General features: G+C 47.4%; 2 protein-coding genes across 7 annotated transcripts; one reads left to right on the top strand and one right to left on the bottom strand.

The window, feature by feature from the left end:
* The first annotated feature begins 6,066 nt into the window (after nt 1-6,066).
* On the top strand, nt 6,067-19,698 carry LOC117864482 (pentatricopeptide repeat-containing protein At5g04780, mitochondrial). 6 transcript variants are annotated; one of them, XM_072294987.1, is made up of 12 exons: nt 6,071-6,372; nt 6,663-8,878; nt 8,992-9,138; nt 11,097-11,159; nt 11,802-11,891; nt 12,872-13,033; nt 14,986-15,365; nt 15,456-15,548; nt 15,679-15,886; nt 16,572-17,169; nt 17,923-18,361; nt 18,447-19,698. In XM_072294987.1, exon 2 carries the CDS (start codon nt 6,900-6,902, stop codon nt 8,550-8,552), a length of 1,653 nt encoding a protein of 550 aa, XP_072151088.1. In that variant the 5' UTR covers nt 6,071-6,372; nt 6,663-6,899; the 3' UTR covers nt 8,553-8,878; nt 8,992-9,138; nt 11,097-11,159; nt 11,802-11,891; nt 12,872-13,033; nt 14,986-15,365; nt 15,456-15,548; nt 15,679-15,886; nt 16,572-17,169; nt 17,923-18,361; nt 18,447-19,698. The 6 variants fall into 6 exon arrangements, with proteins under 6 accessions (XP_072151091.1, XP_072151088.1, XP_072151089.1 ...); XM_072294990.1 differs by lacking the exon at nt 11,802-11,891 and having other exon boundaries at nt 6,067-6,372; nt 6,663-8,502; XM_072294988.1 differs by lacking the exon at nt 11,802-11,891 and having other exon boundaries at nt 15,688-15,886.
* LOC117864483 (B3 domain-containing protein Os11g0156000) lies at nt 12,169-13,744 on the bottom strand. The gene is made up of 3 exons (XM_034748607.2): nt 13,123-13,744; nt 12,844-13,009; nt 12,169-12,716 (listed from the first exon to the last, which is right to left on the bottom strand). The coding sequence occupies exons 1-3, from the start codon at nt 13,742-13,744 to the stop codon at nt 12,704-12,706; spliced, it is 801 nt and encodes a 266-aa protein (XP_034604498.1). The 3' UTR covers nt 12,169-12,703.
* Nucleotides 19,699-21,558: the final 1,860 nt, after the last annotated feature.

Here is a 21,558-nt window from a genome sequence, read left to right as displayed (position 1 = left end):
TGTTATTATAAAAATAATTTTATACAACCTTCTATGTCGTCATTTAAATTAGCTACCTTCTTCATAAAGTAACACCCACTGAACCACTTATATTATTGTTAAAAGGATGTCTCAAGGCATGCATGATATACATGTATGTATACATACTTCTATGTTAAACAATGGTGCAAGCTAAGATTTTAACTAAGCACGTGTCAAACACACATGAAGGAGCGCGTGAAAAAAAAAAAAACTATGAACAGGGATGGAAGAGCGTATCGGAACCGGATAAAAAATAAAATATGAGTATTGTGGTAGAATATATGAAGAAATAAGGGAGAGATCACATACAAAAATAAGCAATTTTGAATGCTTGCGGCCCCACATTTATCCATGAATTTTTAACAATCATGTCTCTTATAATCTGTGTAGGGGCATGGATTGTTTGTGAATCCTTTTTTTTTATAACAACGCAAATAGATGCTAAGACTCACCTCTACGACACAGGCATAAGCTATGGCCAACACTTATCGGGAACATTTGATGTTAGTCTTGCATACGAATAACTTATAAAGATTCAAAACAAGGCAAATTAAATTGGAGCCACTAAATTAGTAGTAATGAAAGTTCATTATCAGCGTAACCATTTCAAAGCAAGTAGCTTGTGCCAGCAAACCTAGAACGGTTTCCACAACCGGAGAAGGGATCAGGACCTCTTTCCGCGCATTTGCATCGCCACCGAAATGCGTGTGCGTCTCTGCGCGGATCCTCACGATAGGAACAAATCCAAAAGCCACGATCGCGCGCCGCCGCCTCACACATTTGCCACGAGCGCGCAGGTTGAGCAGCAACGACGGCGACCTCCATTAGCGCCTGATTGGTCGCACGCCGGCCACTTCGGCATGCAATCGATCGGAACCTAGCAGCAGTAGCCAGCATATGATGATTACCCGGATCGTGATCGTTTTCGCATGCTGATCTTGTGTCTGATCGGCCGTCGATCCCGACGGGATGATCCGCACGCGTGCATGGAGATGGAGCCACCTGATATTTCTTTTTTCAGTTGGATTCTGCTAAAAGGACTCGTGGAAAAATCGGCCATGTACCAGCTGAAAAATTGCTTGTGGAAATGAAACAGTGGATTGCGATGCCGATGCTTGTATAGTTGTAGCACTGCCTCACTAACTCACATTGTGCCTCTAGAAATGTCTCTTTCAAAGAATGTGTGTCTATAAATTCAAATGATATGTGGAGGAGGGGATTGGCATAGCTTCTCTTTCTTTGGATCATCTGGTAGGTAGGATCAAGAAATTTGCCACTTATTAGGTAGGATCAAGAAATTTGCCACTTATTTGGATGTGATGCCACTGCACGTCAATGCTCATTTGCACTGTTCAATAGTCTTTTTTGAAACGAACAGGCAGGAGAGCTGCCCGCTATATTAAAAAGAGGAAAGCCCAGACAGGCGCATACAAAGTCAACATTTACAACGCCTCACAGAGGGGCGGAAAAGCGCTCATGCTTAAGAAGAAAAACTCATCGAAGTGCACTGGCAGTTGTTCTAACTACACCGCAGGAGAGCCGCAAGGTGTTTTGCCCTTGCCGCGATCCACATAGAGGCTTCATTCTTGATGGTCTGTGTGATTTGCTGTGATGTAGATTCTTGGCAATCAAAAATCCTTGAATTGTGTTCCTTCCAAATAACCCAGCATATGCCGTGATCCACATAGAGGCTTCATTCTTGATGGTCTGTGTGATTTGCTGTGATGTAGATTCTTGGCAATCAAAAATCCTTGAATTGTGTTCCTTCCAAATAACCCAGCATATGCCGTGATCCACATAGAGGCTTCATTCTTGATGGTCTATGTGATTTGCTATGATGTAGATTCTTGGCGATCGAAAATCCTTGCATTGCGTTCCTTCCAAATAACCCAGCATACGAGGATGATAAGGGATTTGAGGCTGCGTCAGTCTTCACTCACGGAGTCTGCTAGGTTTGTCCATCATTGGTGGACAGAAAACTGCTGCGGCTAGTTTGCGGGTCAGAGGTCATCATTGGTCACCCACGTCGCTATCTCGTTCCAGATTTGCCTCGTGAAGTGGCACTCCTCGAACAGATGGCAGCCTGACTTCTTGTCTGCATAGGAGGCAACGCTCTGAATTTGCCCAACCTCACGCTTGTAGCCTGTCTAATGTCCACACCTAGTTTTGGATGGCCAACCAAGCGAAGAACTTGCATTTTGGAGGAGCCCAAGTTTTCCAAATCAAAGTTTTCAGGTTTGTCTTCTCGGCTCCAATGAACTGCGCATGGTACGCTGAAGCTGTTGTGTATTCTCCGTTGTTTGAGAATTTCCAAGTGATGGTGTCCTGCACATTTTCCTTTAGGTCGATGTGTCAGACTGCCCTCCACAGTTGGATGAATTCGATGAAGTGTTGGGCCGAAAAATCCGGGTGACGCAGGTTTATGTCACGGACCCATCTGTTGCTGCTTAATGCTTCCTTCAGTGATCTTTTTTTTCTTCCTTGAAATCTTGAAAATATTTGGTGCTATATCACATGGTCTTTGTCCTTGCAGCCAGGCGATTTGCCAGAACAAAGTTCATGCACCGTCGCCCACTATGATTGAGGATGCTGCCGCGAATAGGAGCCTGTCTGTTCTGTTGCATGGCAGGTCGTGATCGTCCCAGCGTTTCCAGTCTTCCACCCAATCCTTCCACAGCCAACGCAGGTGCAGTGCTTGTGCGAATCTACTGAAGTGAAGGATGCCCAAGCCTCCCAAGTTGGTCGGATGAGTTGATCTAGGCTAGTTCACTTTGAACTTCGCTCCTGTCAGGGCCTCGGATCCCGCTTAGAGGAATCTTCTCCTCTTGCCGTCTATTTCCTTTAGGACGCTCTTCGGTGCTCTCAAAGCCGTGAGGAAGTAGATAGCTTGTGATATGAGGACCGACTTGACGAGCGTCAATCGTCCTGCGTAGTTAATATTCTTCCCGTTCCATGTAGTCATTTTCTGCCTTGTCCACCAGAGGCTGAAAATCAACGCGTCGAAGCCTCCTAGTGGTGAGAGGTAAACCAAGTATTTGACAGGGAAGTGAGACCTTTTTGCTGGGAGGTTTTGAAGGATGCTATCCATTTTCAACCGTGCACATCGAACTGGGACTACCGATGATTTGTGGAAATTGGTGTTGAGGCCTGTAGCATCATCGAAACGTGACAGGATTTCGACCAAATTTGAGATGTCTGCTTGTGTGGGATTGACGAAGATGGCCATGTCATTCGCATACATCGATACCCAGAGATCGTTTACGCGTCCTTTTAATTTGGATTTAATTTGGAAAGGAGCCCTCGGTTGGTGGCTAGTTTTAGGATCTTCTGCAACATATCAATGGCAATGACGAATAGCAGGGGGATAGTGGGTCCTCTTATCTCAGTCCCCTCCCATGCTTGATAGGCCCGTTTGGCACCCCGTTGAGTAGTACTCATGATGAGGAAGTAAGCACGAGTGTGGCCATCCAATCGCACCAGCGAGGGGAAACCTTATCATTGTATGAGGGATAAAAGGTATTCCCACCTGATAGAGTCGAAAGCCTTCGCAATGTTAAGTTTGAGCAGCAAGGCAGGGCATTTACTTCGCTGGAGACGTCTAGCCGTGGAGCTCACATAAAATTGTCATGAATGCTGCGCTTTTTGATGAACGCGCTCTGGTTTCTGGAGACGATCGTGTCCATATGAGGTGCGAGTCGCATTGCCAAAGCTTTTGTGAACATTTCATCTCTGATAGTCCCATCTCTGATACTTTTGCTCTCTGAACATTTCATCCATATAAAACTGCAGAAAGGCTTGGGTGATGAGTATTGAAGCTATCGTCGTTTGATGGAATGTGGAGGTAAAGTTGATCCAGCTGGTGGCAATAATTCGTCCAAAACATCTTTGTGCTACCCACTGTGTTTCAATGACCGACCTGAATATTTTAGCATTGCAACCTTGTGTGTTTCTTTTTGCATTTCTGGTTCACATGACATAGCTTTATCACCACGATCAGTCACGATTAAACGGGAAACGAGTATGATATGTTGGGACAAAATAACGAGACATCATTTTATTATGGCCTGTCGATGCTGTCACGCTGATAGGCATTTCTTTACACATAATTATTCTACTCACGTTAGCATTTGCCCATACATAAGTGCCATTGCAACTTGAAATTCTGTAATTTCCTTAGTGAACCTGCTTTGAGCTTTCGGAAAAGTAGAAAGCTCCAGGTGTCAAGATAACTCATTCTCTTTGTCTCCGAAACGATCGATCAGTGCGAGAATCAAATCCATTATCCACTGAGGAGCAGAGGGCGGCTGGAGGAAAGTTTTCTTCCACCGCCATCGATTCACCACCGAACTGAAAACACTGAAGGTGCAGCCTGAGAGCAACGGCACATGTTCTCTTTGATCCACAGAATTTTTAGCCCCGTAAGCGCCATTTGCCGACACTTCTTTTTGGAGGTTTATCGGCGGGCATTGACAAATGAGAAAACGGCGAGGCGTTGGTTCCATTTGTGGCAAGTGATCATCGCCTTTTCCATGTGCACTTCTTTTGCTTTGGACCATATCTTGTGGCCTGCCTAAGCGATGCAATAGTGCTGATGGCTGCTAGTGAGTGCAGGCATATGTGTTCCACTGCTCTACACTTTACACCTTCAGATAAACCCTACTGGATTCTCCTGACGATGGGCACAATGAAATGCAACTGATGATTCTTTTTTGCCGGCCTTTCTGCCTTTTGTTATTTACATAGAACTCCAGAGAGTTTTCTAAGATAAGAGAGAAAGGCAAAGTGAAATACTTGAACTAGGTGATTTGTTGAATCCAGTAACAACGTGCCAATTTGTTGTATCTTTAGGTTTTCAAAAGCTCTGCATGTCAATATTTTACAGAAGAAGAGACAGCAAATGGGTCAAAGTGACAAAGCGCGTAGGCCGCAGTATCTTCAGGAATTCAGGTACGACATATTTGCAAGTAACTAGTTTCAAATCTTTTCGCTACATCACCCCTGGCCTAACTGGCTGATCTAGTATGCTACTACAGTACCTTGCAGCACTTCATATGCATTAAGAAGATGAATCTTTCTGTTTAGACAGAATCAATGCATGGGTTGAACTATGCTGATGCTGATTGCTCCTCACAATTTTTTTTTAAAAAAAAGAGAATATCCTGACTGTGGGTCTTGCATATTCTTCAGTAAGAAGAAAACAAGCTATACTTTGCTTGCTTCGAATCTTTTCGTATCATATCGACCTGTAGTAGGGAACATAAGATTTGGCCAATAGATTGCACTTTGATGAAACAATAAACTAACCTGATAATGCAATGCGTCAGGTGTTTGCGTCGCAATCACATGAAAACGACTAGTTACGCGTGGGCGTATAGTACAAGGTTTCAGTGTTTAAAAGGTTAAAAGAGTTTGAGCACTCGCGAAATCGGTGGGTGCAAATGGCCATCCCTTTTCCGAAAAGTGCGAGGTGGTGAAGTCCAGATGAGATGAGCATGAAACAAACAACAACCAACTGATTTGAGGAAAGACGCAGGCTGATAGGGTGAACTCGAAGAGGAATGCACCAAGGCCGGCATGATTCCTAGCTATCCTCATGGATTGTGGAGGGCAAAAGACTCGAGCGATGTGAACTCATCAACTGAGTAGTGATAATCTGATCACGCCATTGCAACGGGAACCACTGATGTGATCCATACCCTCTTGGAAGAGACTGAGTAGTAAATCTTTAGGTGAGAAGGTACCTTTTATAACTGTATAAAAACTGCTGGTTACAAAAGTCACTAATGATAATTTAAAAAAGGGAAGACAGAAGAAACAAGTTGGTTTATAAACTGGAGCCTTTTTGGACCTCTATGAAATCCTTTTGCTCTTAAACATGGGGAAAAGGCTCTTTGCATGTTTTGTTGGGGGAAGAAGGTACGGTGCTTGGGATTTGAGGCCCAAGTATCAGAACAATGGGTAGCAGGCCCAGCTAGCTTGGATGGACCTGATCCAGTTTGGTTTGGAGGGACACTGGGCTTGCTTGATCACGGAGGGCCGCATGCTTCTTCCTCAAGACTCAAGAGTTTCCCAAGGCCCACCCATCTCAGCCGCGCGTTCGGTTTTTTCTTTCCTCGATTTCCTTTCATCTCTTGCCTCGCTTCGTTCTCAGTCTTAGCCTGATTCCGATCGCTCGCTTCGCTTCCCCGGAGCCTCCGCGTCCTCCGAATTCTCATCCGCCTCCAGGCTCTGCCCCTTTCTCGTCATCCCACTACTTCCCTGAGGCGCACAGCAGGCGCCGGCCCGGCGGCGGGTGGTGCGACATCTGCTCCGTGCGTAGAGGGTGTTCGACGGAATGATCCGCCGAGAGAGGTACGACTCGATCTTTTCTGTGCATAATTTTTACTACAACTCTCAAATGAAACCTGGGGCTATTATCACTGGAATAGTGTTCAGTTCCTAGTGTCATAAATGACATGCTAAATTCCGCTCGCACAGCCCCAGGTGTTAAACCAGAAGCTCCATTTATTTCAGTTCCTGAATTATTTTTTTCAATTATTTTTGGTTTTATTTTCAACCATTTGTACTGAATATTTTGTGTATTTTCTCATTCTAATTTCAATTAAACGTGTGTTCCTTTTCTGATAGACCTTATTTTTCAGGATGTAATTTGCTAGCAGAAGGTGCACCAGCTTGTGATGAGTATCAGTGTATCACATGGTTGTTACAATGTCTTAACTTGCTGTTTCTTTCAGCAACACCATTCAATGGTCTAATAAGTTTTTGAAGCTTGAAGGTGAACAAACAAGCTGAAACATTCTTAGTTAAGTCTGCACAAAACATGATGTGCTCAATCTGCAGAAAATATGATGCGCTCTTAGCAACAGACAAGGATCCAAATGATTCTCCTTTTGCGAGTAACGAATTCCATTGGTGAAGCTTGCCTTCAAGTAAAACCTGAGAGCTTGCGGACAGCGGGCTTTGCTTGGATGGGCATTTGGTTCAACCGTCATGCTATAAGTCAGTGTGCCAGATCTCTTATTGCTGTATGCTCGGAACTTCATTTTGGTGCTCGTTCTTTTTGTAACAAGCTCAACGATGGAATTGCGCCAAAGGATAAAAGGCTTGTTAGGTTTGACAGAAAGTTGATTGACATGTTTGCACTGCATGCACTTTTGCAACTGTGTGCAAAGAGGAGGTGCCTCTTGATTGGGAAGGGGTGCCATGGTTTAGCCATCCATTTGGGTTTGGCAAGTGATACTATCACGTGCAATATTCTGATCAACTTGTACACAAAATGTGGCATGAATGATTGCGCCCGTCATGTTTTTGATGCAATGCCTTTCAGAAGCGTAGTCTCATGGAATACCATGATTGCTGGGTATACTTGCAATGGAGATGATTTACAAGCTCTGAAGCTTTTTTCAAAGATGCACCAAGAAGGGCAACATATGAGTGAATTTACCTTATCCAGCACCCTCCGTGCGTGTGCTGCAAAATTTGCAACCATAGAATGCAAACAATTGCACACTATCGCCATCAAGCTTGCATTTGACTCAAATAGTTTTGTTGGAACTGCAGTTCTTGATGTTTATGCAAAGTGTAATATGATTAATGACGCGTGCTTGGTTTTTGAGAAAATTTCTGAGAAAACTGCAGTTACATGGAGTACATTCTTTGCAGGACTCGTGCAAAATGGTCTTCATGAAGATGCATTGCGTTTATTCCAGAGTTCACAAAGGGAAGGAGTGCAATTGACTGAATTTACTCTTTCTGCTATCCTCAGTACATGTGCAAGCTTAGCATTGATGATTGAAGGAATACAGCTGCACGCAGTTATTTTCAAGTATGGTTTTCATAGTAATTTATTTGTGGCATCATCCCTTGTGGATGTCTATGCAAGGTGTGGGCAGATTGAGGAAGCATATCTAATATTTGTTGATATGAAACACAAGAATGTCGTTGTGTGGAATGCAATGATCACTAGTTTTACTAGGCATGGAAATTTTTGGGAAGCAATGATTCTCTTTGAGAAAATGCATCAGTCAGGGATATCTCCAAATGAAGTTACTTACCTCTCCATGTTGTCAGTGTGTGGTCATGCAGGTTTAGTTGAAGAGGCCCGCTGCTACTTCAGCCTGCTAATTTCTGATCAGAGTGTCAAACCTAATGTCGTTCACTATTCTTGCATGGTTGATGTTTTGGGGCGATCTGGGAAGACTGATGAGGCTTGGGAACTGATTCAACAAATGCCATTTGAGCCAACTGCTTCTATGTGGGGATCTTTGCTTGGATCGTGCCGTAAGTACAGAAATATCGGATTAGCCAGAATAGCAGCTGAACAGCTATTCAAACTGGAACCAGAAAATGGAGGGAACCATGCTTTGCTTTCAGATGTATATGCGGCCGGTGGAAGCTGGGAGAATGCTGTGTTGGCTAGGAAGCATCTGAACAATCGTGGTGCAAAGAAAGACGTGGGCTCAAGTTGGATCTACACAAAGGGTAAAGCTCATATGTTTGGTTGTGAACAAAAAGAGGAGCTGTTTGTGTAGACTGCCATCCTTAATGAAGATTGCAAATAGCACTGGCCATGATCAGAGATATCAAACGATTTCTCCATTGTAATGATGGCCATGTTCTTATGGGGACTTTTGGCAAATGATTGCTAAATGAGGAATGGCAACCATTTATTTGTGGCATTCTTACTCTCATTATATAGTAAATTATTGACTTGTGGTAGTGGCACGCCACACTGAAGATAAATATCAGTACTTGTACTGATAGCTTTGTCATTTAAATCAATAATTTCGTGCTTCTGGCCCCATTTAGTGTGACATCAACACTATCATTTGAACACTACATAGCGTCTCCAAGCAGAGTTGAGTCGCCTATTATCAGAATAGCTAGTGTGACCTACAGTAATGAAATATATCTTGTACAGTGCTTTTTTTAAGTCAGTGTTTTATAGCAATGAAATATTTGTTTCTGCAGAGCTGTACATGGAAAGTGGATGCACGATTTGTTGAGTTTAGAGAAAGGGCTCTTTCATAAAAATGTGCATGGGAGGAGGATTTCTTCTATTCCTGAATATTCATGTCTTCCTCATTATCTTACAGTTCATAGTGAACTCTCAAAGTGGTATGTTCACTAGTCATAATATTCATGAAACTTTTCTTTAATCAGTTTTCTACTTCTTATTTTATAAGAAAATACATTGTGTGCAAGTTTTGTAATCCATAGTTAAAAAATAAACGAAGTTTTGAGCATAAGGCGATGATAGTTGAGTTCATGACTTGAAGCGCCCATTGTAATTACCAGTTATTCTAGTACATTGCCATCATGTGGCTTTTCTAATCGACCATTTGAAGATCTTTCTATTTCCTCTGCAGCACAGTATCACTTAGGAAGTACCAATACAGTGAAAATACTTGTCGTTTGATCATCCTTGTCAATTTAGCTATGCATAGTTTGGTACAACCTGACATATCTAGGTCCTACAGAGCTTCCACTGGTCCACCATCAGCCCATGTTTACATCTGTCTCTCCAGAAAAGTACTGTGCGCGTACAGAAAAGCTGTTGTCTAGAACCACTAGCAGGTACTGAGGAAAGGGCAAATAATAGACACTAGAGATCATGACTATCCATCAGGTTAGCCATTTCTTGTGGACCAACCATATGCTTGTTCATGCGCTCCGTGAAGTCATTGGCCTCATGTGGCTGATGCCCCTGATGGGTATATCATAGCATTTTGTAGGCCCGGCCAGTTTCATGGGCCAAGCCTCTGGTACCTCATTAGCCTGGGACTCATTCACTCATGTGATGCTTCCTAATGGCCCTTCCTAATCTTCCACTCCGTCTCCCTCTCCCTCTCTCTCTCTCTCAAAGAAAAAGAGAGTGATGTGTCATGCACCCTCATCTTGGATTCTCAGCTAGTAGCTGTCACCACTGCCGGCATCAGACATTGTCATACAGTAATTCTTGGTTTCCCTTGCTGATCCTTCATAGTCCTGTATATTTTTATCCCATATAACAGTGGCATTGGAATGGAACTTCTGAACTTCTGGTTAGAAAAGGAGTTCCTTACAGAAAAAAGAAACTGCATATTTAGCTGGAGTGTATTTTTAGTGGATGATGTGATTAGTTTGTACTTTGTACAATTGTACTAGTTGCATCCATCATTTGACAACTCCTTTCTTCTGCATGAAAGAAACACTTCCTTTCCTCGGTATGTGTTGAGCATAGTATGCGAGAGTCTACTTTACCATTTTGGCCCTCACATGGTTAAGGGGTGTTTGGGAGGAGGGGGTTAAATTTTTAGCACCCGTCACATCGAATGTTTGGACACTAATTAGGAGTATTAAACCTAGACTAATTACAAAACTAATTACACAACGCTTAGGCTAAATCACGAGACGAATCTATTAAACCTAATTAGTCCATGATTTGACAATGTGGTGCTACAATAACCATTCACTAATGATGGATTAATTAGGCTTAATAGATTCGTCTCGCGACTTAGCCTAGGGGTTCTGCAATTAGTTTTGTAATTAGCTTATATTTAGTCCTTCTAATTAGTATCCGAACATCCGATGTGACAGGACTAAAATTTAACCCCCTCCTCTCAAACACCCCCTAATAGTCATGTACTCCCTCTCTCCCTTTTTACCTGTCGCTTGGGAAGCGTGCCCTCCTTACAATCACGCTTCCCAAGCGACAGATAAAAAAGACGGAGGGAGTAGAGTTTAAGATAATATTATTTGGTGTTCAAAGGTGTTAATCATGTAGCCCTGGAGTGCCTCGGATAAGGTTCATGTCTGGTCATTAGGGAAAGCCTCGGCTCCTGCACATGGCTCCTGTTCTCGATCGCCAGCAGCAGACAGGAAATCCTGCTGTTGATACGGTAGTTAACCTATATGTTTAATCATCGTTACCACAGTTGCTGTTGCTACATTCAGATGAATGTGTAGCCTGCATCCCAATTATTTTTCCTCTATACAGCACAGTATTCTAGGACCTTGTTTATGTTTTAATACGGTTTCTCATCATCTTGCACTTGTACTGCATATTGACTAATTATATATGTTCTATCTCTCAGGCTACTTGCAGCTTGCGCAGTCTTTACACTGATGTGCTCTCATACCCTATTAGGTGACCTAAGGTAAGAGACTGTCACTCTAGATTCTTTATGCACTTTGTTTAAGCTTTCTTGTGTTTCACAAGTCGACACGAAGGCAGTTCACATGTTTTCTTACAGCTAGCAGCCTTGCCTTAATTATAAGAATTGATCGTGCCACGTCAGCTTGGTTAGGCCAGGTTTCTCCAGGCACGTACCACTGCTCTGAATTATATTGACCGGCCGGCTGGCCGGCCAAAAGAGCAGTTTGCAACCTGTGGTTTAGCCTCGTACAAGCCTTTCCGACGTAGGCAGTCAGGTAACAAAAGGCGGAGACAGTCACAGATCTGCGTCCATCTTTTGATACGTGCTGTGGGGAATCTTGCCGGTTATTGGAGCTTAGTGCCCCTTCCCTGTCTGAAACCTGCCTCTAAAGACTGTCAGCTTGGCCAGCCCTTTTTCTTAGTATCCTATTAGGGCAAATTGAGCCCACTTGGACACTGAAACTTTTGCCGAGCCTTTCCTTCCCGAGGGAACAAAAAGGTGGAGACCGGCCATTGATAGTCTAGTGAGGGATCGGAACATGGAAATCCCCAGATGTCGGCATCACCTGGGGCACATTGCTTCTTTAATGGTTCTTGGGCATCTGTGAGTTTTTACCCTGTTGTTTGGTTTGGTTGTCTGCAGGAGGTGAAATGCCATTGCACATCCACCACCTTGCTTGGGTTGTCCCTTGAGGTGAAAGCATTGGTTTGATTTGTTGTATGAAGTAGACAGGTAGAGTAAAAAGCATTGAAACAATTGACTACATCAGCTTTCGCCTTAGGCCATTTACAGTTATCTTTCTTTTACTTTTTTTAGTTATCATTTTGTACCTTTTTCCTTAGTTGAAATGAAATGCATCTCTATGGCATGGGATTAAATAGTTTAGTTTTCCATGTTTAGACCTCGGTTAAAAAAAATAAAAGGATAGCTTTTCAAATCTTTGTTTAAATGTAAAAGATGAGTGCTTGAAGCTAGAACAGTAGAAAATAGTAAAGGGGAGTCAGGGAGAGAACAAAATCCCCATGAGGACATTTCTTTGTTCCTTGAAGGAGGCAGGGAGGTGGAGAAGAAAGATACATCAACTTCATGCATCACAGTTTGTTCTTGGGCCCACCCACATATCACATACTCCTGCTACAGATGACACACATACATGCTTGTAGGCATGTCCTTTTGCTTTTTTCATGTGTCACCATCCCTCACTCCCTGTCTCTCTACCTCTCCTTTTCAACCTGATGTTTCCTGAAACCTCCAACTAGCTACTACCTGCTGCTGCAGCTGCAAGGGGCCCTGCCGGACCCGTACTGCACGTAGGGTTTCTGGAAGGCAACAAGGAAAAAAGGGGCATTCTGGGGTGATGGAAGGAAGATTGCCCGGGAAACAAGGGATCTCTCTCAGACTCACTCCCTTCCTTATCATTCCACAGGTCAATTCAAACCTGTCACTCAGTACAGACAGACTACAGAGCTGTAGTAGCGGTAGTTCTTCAGTGCTGGTTGTAAGGATTCTGCAAGCATGGCCTCAGTTCTCCTTCCTCCTCTGTCCTATGAACTGCCCCTGTTTTGACAAGAAAATAGAAGATACTAAGTTTTCACTTAACTATTAATTTGAGCAAAGAAACTGATTCTAGTTGATTTCCTTTCATTCTACCAGCTTCAAGTATGATGCAATAATTGAAACTAACCAGTAATTTGGCACTGTGGACACTGCAGCGTAAGGGCTCTGGTGCATGTAGCCGTACATTGCCGCCTCTGGCTCCGGCTCTGGGCCGCAGTCGAGGTTCACGCCAAACAGCCGGAGCTTCCTCGACGGCGCTGTAGGCGTGCCGCTGCTCTTGGCGTCCGCCTCACCTGCAATCATCCACCGGAAATGGCGTAAGCCACATGATCTCTTTGATCTTTTTTCATCTTTGCTAGCATCACGTTAATCATAAAAGTGTTCTGTTCTTGGACGCTCTATGCACCTGCGTGTGCCATGTCGCTGTGGTAGGCGTAGGGGCTGGCTGGGCTGGTGGGGTACGACGATCCTGACGTGCTGTAGCACATCGGGCTCCACGGCTGCTGCTCGCCGGGGTTCAGCGCCGGTGCCGGGGCGCGCACGGGCGGTGGGGGCGTCGGCGCCGGTGCTGCACTCTCGCCGCGCCGCCTGCAGCCGATGAAGAGGCGGTCGCCGGCGCCGAGGCCGCCACGCACCCGCTCGAAGCGCACGACGTCGCCGGCGTCGAGGCGCTTCTCCTTCACGTACCGGCTCCAGCCCTTGGTGAGCACGTAGCTCTGGCTGCTGGTCCAGTACGAGTACCGGAACCTCCACGGCTTGCCGGCCTCGTCCTCGAAGGCCAGTAGCAGGCCCTTCTCGCTGCCATCGCCGCTGGCGACCCCACCAGCGCCGCCAAGGGGGAAGTACCTCTCCGCGTGCTGCTTGGGGATCACCAGCCGGTTGAGCTTGCCCACGTCGCTGGGCGTGAGCGGCTTCTCGAAAAGGTGCTCCCTCTCGTACTGCTGCTGGTGGTAGTGCAGGTTGGTGTACATGGCCACCCCCCATGGCCACGCCTGGGGGTGCCCCTGGGCGAGATGGTGCGTGGCCATTCTTGCTCTTGAACTTCTTGGTCTGGTGAAACGCTAGGTAGCTAGAGGTGGAAGAAGAGGAGTTCTTCAGTCCTTGCCTAGCTCTTGCAAAAAGAGTTTGGCAGTGGGGAGAGGGGAGAGGCCGGCAGTGGTGGTGTGGTGGTGTGTGCTGTGTAGAGGGAGGCATGCATATGTCATGGCCGGCCATTTATAGCCAGGATCCCAAGTAGTAGAACCACCACTCCACCAGTCTAGATGGTCAGGAAGGTGTGTACATGTAATGTACTATTGATAATACTTCCATGGTGGGAATACATGCATGATGAGTAGGAAGAGACTCATGGGAGGTCTTGGTGCAGGTGCATTTGATCTTGAGGAGAGAGAGGGGAGCATTACTATTATTTTAACCTAGGTAGACAGGAAGAATCAAAGTGAAGGAAGGGCTTCAAAGGTGGTGAGGTTTTAGAATATGTAGCTCCAGTGTAGCCGATGAGGAATGATCAGGTGGTGGTACTTAAAAGTTGGCGCCTGGACATTGTGGCCTAATCACAGCCATCCAGGGGGCCGGGACACGGCAGGCCCTACCATTGCTTTCCATGTGCGAGGGGTGGTTGGGGCCTATGCATGACCACTGTCCTGATGAACCCCCCAGTTTTATTTCATTTTTTAACTTCTTTTCTTGCTAGCAGTAGAGGTCCTGGTTCCTGGTGTTTCAGGCCATTCAATTTCCAATTGGCTTTGGGAAGGTGCAAGAAAGCCACCCAGTCCTGGTTACCTTCTGAAATTCCCATAAGGTCCTGTCTTTCTTCTGTGCCTCTCTGCATTTAGTTTCGTAGGGGTGGATTAACCTGAAGAGATGGATGGATTGACAGGTTTTTCTGGCCTGCCTGCCTCTAGCCTTCTACTCCTATACCAGGCACCAGCAGCTCAGTTCATCTCTGTGGTGGCCACTTGGAATAGCTGAGGAGCTGGTAGGCAATAACTTGTTCATGAGGGCGCTAGTGGCCCTTGTGAGATAGTAGATGTGACATTTGAGGTGTACGCATTGCATGGGCTCTGAGCCAGCTCTAATTATCATGCACCATCTTGTACTGGAACCAGCCACTTCTTTTTCGTCTCAGATTCAACACCATCAAGGGCTCCGTCAGGCCTGTCCCATTGAAGGCCTGGCTGACCACCCCCTCCACAGGACAAGACTTGCAAGCGAGAGAGCTGGCTTTTGGTTGGATTCTTATTACCCCCATGAATTGAATTGCCTGCAGGATGCTGCTGCATTATTCCCATTCAAACCATCGGTGCAGGACGACCTGCCCCCCGGCCTGGTCCGGACGCTGCACTGCTGGGAGCGTTGAACGTGGTGGCGGGCGATCGAGGCTTGCGTGGGGGCAAAGCGACTGTCCCTCACCACACCCTCCTGCTCGTGTTTGGATCGATGGCCACCCTGCTGCTGCAGATTAGCGGTTGTTTATCCTGCATCATCGGCTCATCGCCATTTGGGAGGCACCTCCTCTTGTTGGAAGATTGGCGTACAGGGCGCCAGATGATCTGTTCCTCGCAATTTTAATGCCGGATCTGTATCAGATTCCGTAAACTATTGGGGATGAAATCGGCGATGTCGCTTTGCTTGCTTCTTTGGAGACAGGTATTCCATCACATGGTTCTGAACCGAGCGGTACGTGGTTAGATGCATTGTTCTCGCACTAGTGCGTGCTTATGTTTGAGTATTATTCAGCTTGTCAACCTTTGGAGAAACCGGAGGGGCCATGAGGAGGGCTGTTGCTATTATATCAGCCGGTACTGTACTGTCCAGAATCCAATCATAACGGTGCGCTAACGGATCTCAAAAAACTAATCATTCCATGTTCATCTCATTTCATTTGATATTTCTCTGACATTAGATCACTTAATCGGATACCGGTAATTTGATCGGTCATTTTTTCTTCTGCTGCTATCAGCACCTGCAGGAAAATGGGAAGTGTGTGATTTACCCATCTCACGTGGCCTTGGCATTACTTGTGTGCCGTGTCTTGCCTGACTTGCTGTCGCTGGGGCTACAAGTTCCCAAACGCCAAAGTAAATCTTACACTGAAATGGGAAACAAGATCAAGATTGGACCTGCGCCAGAGATCCCCTTCTCCAATTTCCAACAAGTTCGCGAATCAGGTGATACAGATTTTTGTCCCCCAGTTCATTCCACAGCGATTACTGCGGGCACCAACAACCCCTGGTCCTCATAGTTCCTCCACCCCTACCAATCCCTAGAACTTTATTCTGCTCTTCTTTCCTGCGTGCATGCACATAGAGATACGCAATAAACAAGTCTGATGCCCCCTTGCTCAGCCACTAGCAACTAGATGTACTATATATGCTAACTAGTATGCTGCTTAGAGTAGAGTAATTGTTAATTGCATACATATGCTTGGACTAAACTATGAGTCTATGTTTAGCATCTCCATGGGGTATCATGCATGCACGATTGAGTTCACGTTGGCAGGTTTTGTTGTGGAATCTTGTCAAGGAAAGTCATCATGGTTACTCGATTGCAGCTCCACCCAAAATGATGAGGGTCCTGATTTGGAAAACCTTAAACACTCCAGTTTTTTTACCTTACCTTACCTCTGAGTTTCCATAGCGATGCTGCATTCGGTAGACTCTTTTGTAACAAACTTATTTTTCATAAGAATCTCATTTATACAGACTCAATGAAAGAATCCATAAAAAACGGTGAAACGGACAAAATCGCAATTTTTCAGTAGGTGGTATGCTCTTTAGTTAGAAGAGAAACAGTAGACAGTAGGGGTGGACTTGGACTTGTTTATCAGTACTGACAGTTGGGTTGCACTTGCAGGCCTAAACTTTGACCAAGATTCAAGATCCAGTCCAGCATACCCTGCCTGATTTCATTGAGTAATTGCCCGTTGAAGGTATCGATCGGCAACATGGCAACCACATCATTGGAACCCAGTGAGTTGAGTTCATCATCCGCAGCTAGCACACATCGAGATACTGCATGCATGGGCTCATCAACCGGGGGTGTTTGTGAAGTGTGTCCAAGTGTATGATATCATATCAGGGGCATGCAGGGCAGCGTATAGTATCCTATTGAAGCGTGACCACGAGGAGGCAGCCACGCCGCAGCCGGCACTCGGGTCCGGTCGTCCTCGCAGCTCAATCATGCAGCTCACCTGCCCAACAATCTTTTCTCCGTGCACATGAGCGGCTTGGTATCTTATGCAGGGGAATTGAATTGAATACCGGGGCGACGTCGAGATAAGGGGACACATGCTAATGCCCCTTGCTTATGTTATTCCTGCGGCTCCGCTGCTTTCCATGAGAGGCCACGTCTGTCTTGCCTGCTTGCTTCATGCAGCTAGCAGCACTCTCTGGTGCAGATGCAGGAGGGCTCGATCGACATGATGGACGTGGAAAGCAAATATAGCAACCAGGCATGTATCTTTAATCTTTATACGTGTGGTGGTATGTATTAGGCCCGTTTGGTCCCTCGGGGGCTCCTAAAATTCCTGTCACATCGAATATTTAGATACTAATTAGGAGTATTAATCATAGACTAATTACAAAACCAATTGCATAGATGGAGGCTCATTTGCGAGATAAATCTATTAAGCCTAATCAGTCCATGATTTGACAACGTGGTACTACAGTAAACATGTGCTAATGATGGATTAATTAGGCTTAATGGATTCGTCTTAGGAATTAGCCTCCGTAATTAGTTTTATAATTAGCTCATGTTTATTCCTCCTAATTAGCCTCCGAATATTTGATGTGACATGAATTTTAGTCCGGACTAAAATTCAAACATCTCCATAGTTTAATGACTATTATTAAGATGCACGAAGTTTGAGATGTTTATATATATAATATATAAGTGGCATCAGCTTATTAATTCCACGGATGAATACACGTCCTAATACAAATAAACTCTTCCAAGTTCTTGTAGTGAAAGGAAGCTAATTACGTTCTGGTAGATCGTACAGTATTGTGTTAGGTGGCATGATCATGAATATGTTGTGGGCGTACTGTAGGAGTGTAGCAACTGGCAGGGAGCTGGGAGTTGGTGTCATGTGTACAACTAGTTGCCGCACAGCACTGGTCCATGATTTCTCAGCTGTCGTTTTACGCGCGGCTGCCTGCCTAAATTTCTGCACCGGGCGCAACTAAACTCGTGATCTTTTGGGCAGATCTTTGCGACCGGGAAGGGGAGGAGCACAGTGCACACAGTGGTCAGTGCAGTGCGGGCAGATGATGTTTGATGTCCATGCCTGCCCACCCCCACCAGATTGGAGCTCTGCTTTTCCTTTCCTCTTGCGCCCCGGACAGCGCCGTGACGTGATAGAGAAGGCCAGGCCAGGAGCCGAGCCAGGAGCAGGAGGAGATTGATGATGATGGGGAGAGAGAGGGAGGAACTGGCATGTTTTCTGAGGCCTTTTCACCCTCGGCAGGCAGGTCAGGCCACGGGCAGGACCTGCAAGCAATAGCATGGTGTCATGCTGGTGTAGGCAGCTATGGACGGTAGGTGCCCCGGGCGCTTTGTGTCAGCGTGAAAGAGCGCTTTTTCGTGGAGGGAAGGAAGGGGAGGGAGACAAAGTGGAAGCAAGGGCCTGTTACCACGACCCAAAGGTAAAGCTGATCTGATTCTGAGCTGAGCACAGTCTTACTTGACCGGGCCCCCCTTTTTTACTCGCATCGCACGATGATATTGCAGGTAGTCTCCAATTCGGCGCAGAGCAGAGACAGCACAGCCCTGCCCGTCCGGCCTGCCCTGCACGACCGGAAAAGACTGAGGAAAAGCCGAAAGCGAGCGTGGGAAAACTGAGAAGAAGCGGTGAACAGCGGCATGAACACAGCTAGCAGCAACTGTAGCGGCGCCGACGAGGGTCAGCAGCGCAGCTGAGCTGGGTCGTCGTCCTCTCCTCCCCACGAGGACGAGGCCACGAGCGTCGCCGGCGAGGAACAAAACCAACCCAACCCCAAGCCCCGGAGGTCGCGCAGCACAGTGCGGCTCACGTCACGGCACGGCGCTTGGAGGGTGGTAGCAAGCCAACAAACCAGTGCTCGCCACCGCCTCACGTGAACAGGAGATGAACAGAGGGCCGGCCGGAGTGCCGGACGGACGGCGACAGTGATGACCGAGGGGTAACGTAAGTGAGGCGCCATGGGTACACGGCACTGGCAGCGGCAGCGGCAGCTAGCCTAGCCAAGCCAGTCGGAGCTGAGAGACAGCCACAGTGCAGTGCAGCAGGCACGCTCGCTTTGCTGCCGCTGCGCCCAGCACCCGGCCTGCTGCTAGCTGCTGGGGCGTCTGGCCCCTCGCGACGCGACGCGAATAATTTGGCACGCACACAGCACGGCCCGGCCCTCCTGCTCGATCAGCTCATCAGACATCAGCTGTTAGTGGTCTGGTCCCCCTCCGCTCGGCGTCGTCGCTGTTAGGCGCGTCGCGTGCCGCGCACCACCTGCCGCCCGCCCGGCCGGGGCCCCGCGGTGCCGGGCGAGGCGATGGCGAGGCGACCCACGCGTCGGCGTGGCCGGGCAGGAGCGGGGTCCCGGCCTCCGGCCCCCAGATGCAGCAGGCCCACGGGCGCCCGCACCGCACGTCGTCGGCGAGGTCCCCCGGCGCGCGCTGCTGCGTGCAACAGTCTAGGCTGATAGCGTGGGCCTCGCCTCGCCCGCCCATAGCCTAGCCCGGGACGGACGGACAATAAGATCGCATTGCCATTCAGCGACCGGCCTAGCCGGGCAAGGAAAACGCCAGGAACCTTCTCATTCATCGGGTGGGCGCATCGCATGCATGGATTGGTGGGTGGTGCTACAGGAGTCACGCTTCAACAGTGCTCGCGCGCGCACACATGCTGAGAGATCGTTGTCACGACAGCTCCGATCCATCCTGGTAGGAACCTTGAAATGCGGTTATATATTGCTTCTTTTTGGTAGATCTATACTTTGCTTTCCCACAAGATGCGTACCTACTAGTCTTTCTGATTCATTCGATCGGCGCTGTATACGTGTACGTACGTACGCAGGCGCAGCTTCTACAATCGCAAGCAAGCGTGCGGTGGCTCCAGTGGCGGCGCACAGTGCTCGGCCACGGCACGCTCCAACGCAAGGACGAGCGTAACGTCAGACGCGATGGAGATGATACATGGGTTACCTGTCCAGTCTAGCGAGGATGACCTCATCACCTCACTCCTACTACTGTTTTTTCTTCACATCATCACCTCACCACAAGCCAGTGCGGTGTGCGGCGCGGCCACAGTGGCGATCCGTTTCGCCGTCCTGTAGCCTGATCATCACGCGCCGGCGTGCGCGTCGCGTGATGCATGACACTGCTGCGCCACTGCTCGGCAGCCTCGGGTGTGTCAGCTGCTGGGGACACACTGCATCGCATCAGCCTTCAGGTTCTGCGTGTCTGAAAGCCTGAAGAAACCTGCGTTGAGCATGCTCATCGATCAGCTACACACTGGCTGCCTCTGCCTTTCTTCGCCGAGTATGTCATGCGGTGAGCGGCTGACGACGCAGTAGATCCAAACGATGCGCGAGGCGAGGCCGGCGTGCAAATAATAATTCGCGCCACTTGCCGCGGGCCGGGCCCCCCTCCGACACCACCTGAACATCGTGTGCGCTCGCCCAGATTGCTGGCGTGGGCCGCCTCCCCTCACTCCCTCTGGGCCCTGGGCTATACCTATGCAAAACCGGTGGTCCCCACGGGCCGCAGTCTCATGTATGCACTGCATGCTCGCTCATCTAGGGTCTCATTGGTTCGTTGCACGCTACCAGCCTGCACCGCATCACCGAGCCAGGCTCGCTCCGGCCAGGCTGACGGCATGCAAAAGAAGCTGTTCGATTATCTGGAAACTCACAGCATGGCCAACTTATCCCGCACATCTCGCGTGCTCATGTGAGCCTGGCCCGAAACGAGCATTTTCTCCGTATCTCCGGAGCTTGGCTGACGAGGGAATCTTGCGTCGTGCGGGACAGGCTTGAACGCTGCTGCACCCATCCAATCACACGTTTCCTGCATGCCGCGAGCCTGGTTCGGTTGAAACCAGCCAACCAATCAGGCCCTAGTGATCTTGTCGTGTCAGTCGTGGTTGGGACCAGTAACCGATGAATTAGGAGAGATGGGCCGCGCGAGAGATGGATCAGAACTAGCACAGGGAGGGACCATATGATCAGGAACCCCCACCGCCAACTTGCGATCTCTACACCTTCTCCGAGCTAGTAAGCATTATGGGCACTGAGAGCCATTCATACAGTTCCATCCTAAGTCTCAGCCTCTCAGGATATCATAATTCATTCTCATGTCGAAAATACTGACTGACAGCTTCAAAAAAATATCAATAGCGCAATGCTTTTTTGATGAAAAAACGTTCAAGCTTTGTGCAATTTCTTTCTGAAAATTTTATGTCCAATGTCTGATTGCTTGAACCAGTTGAACGGCCATTTATATGCATGCAGATTGCGTTGGTGATTGAAGGGTTGGGTCAGATACGCTTGAGATAATGCATCACGAAAGGTGTACATGCACCCATGCAGTACACTGGCCCTGCCTTAGCTGAAACATTGTATGCGTATGATAACGTGGTCGTGTTGGTCCTGACAAAATGCAACTCCTGTAGATGCAGTATGGGCTTCACGCGGCATGTGGGCACAAAAAGGTGTGGATGGGTGATGTCTTGGGTTTGATATAAAGTGTCTTGTATGGTAACAAAAAAGGCCTTGATGATGTTACCTGAGAAGAACCTTAGATGGGCTCCACTGAGGCCCCCCTCTTCCCGGCCCTTGACAGTGACGCCCCACCACCACAACCACAGCCA

This window comes from Setaria viridis, chromosome 7, assembly GCF_005286985.2.
Source record: "Setaria viridis chromosome 7, Setaria_viridis_v4.0, whole genome shotgun sequence".
In the NCBI taxonomy this organism is placed as follows: domain Eukaryota; kingdom Viridiplantae; phylum Streptophyta; class Magnoliopsida; order Poales; family Poaceae; genus Setaria; species Setaria viridis.
Note: the sequence above shows the minus strand (reverse complement) of the source record. Positions and strands in the feature narration are given on the sequence as shown.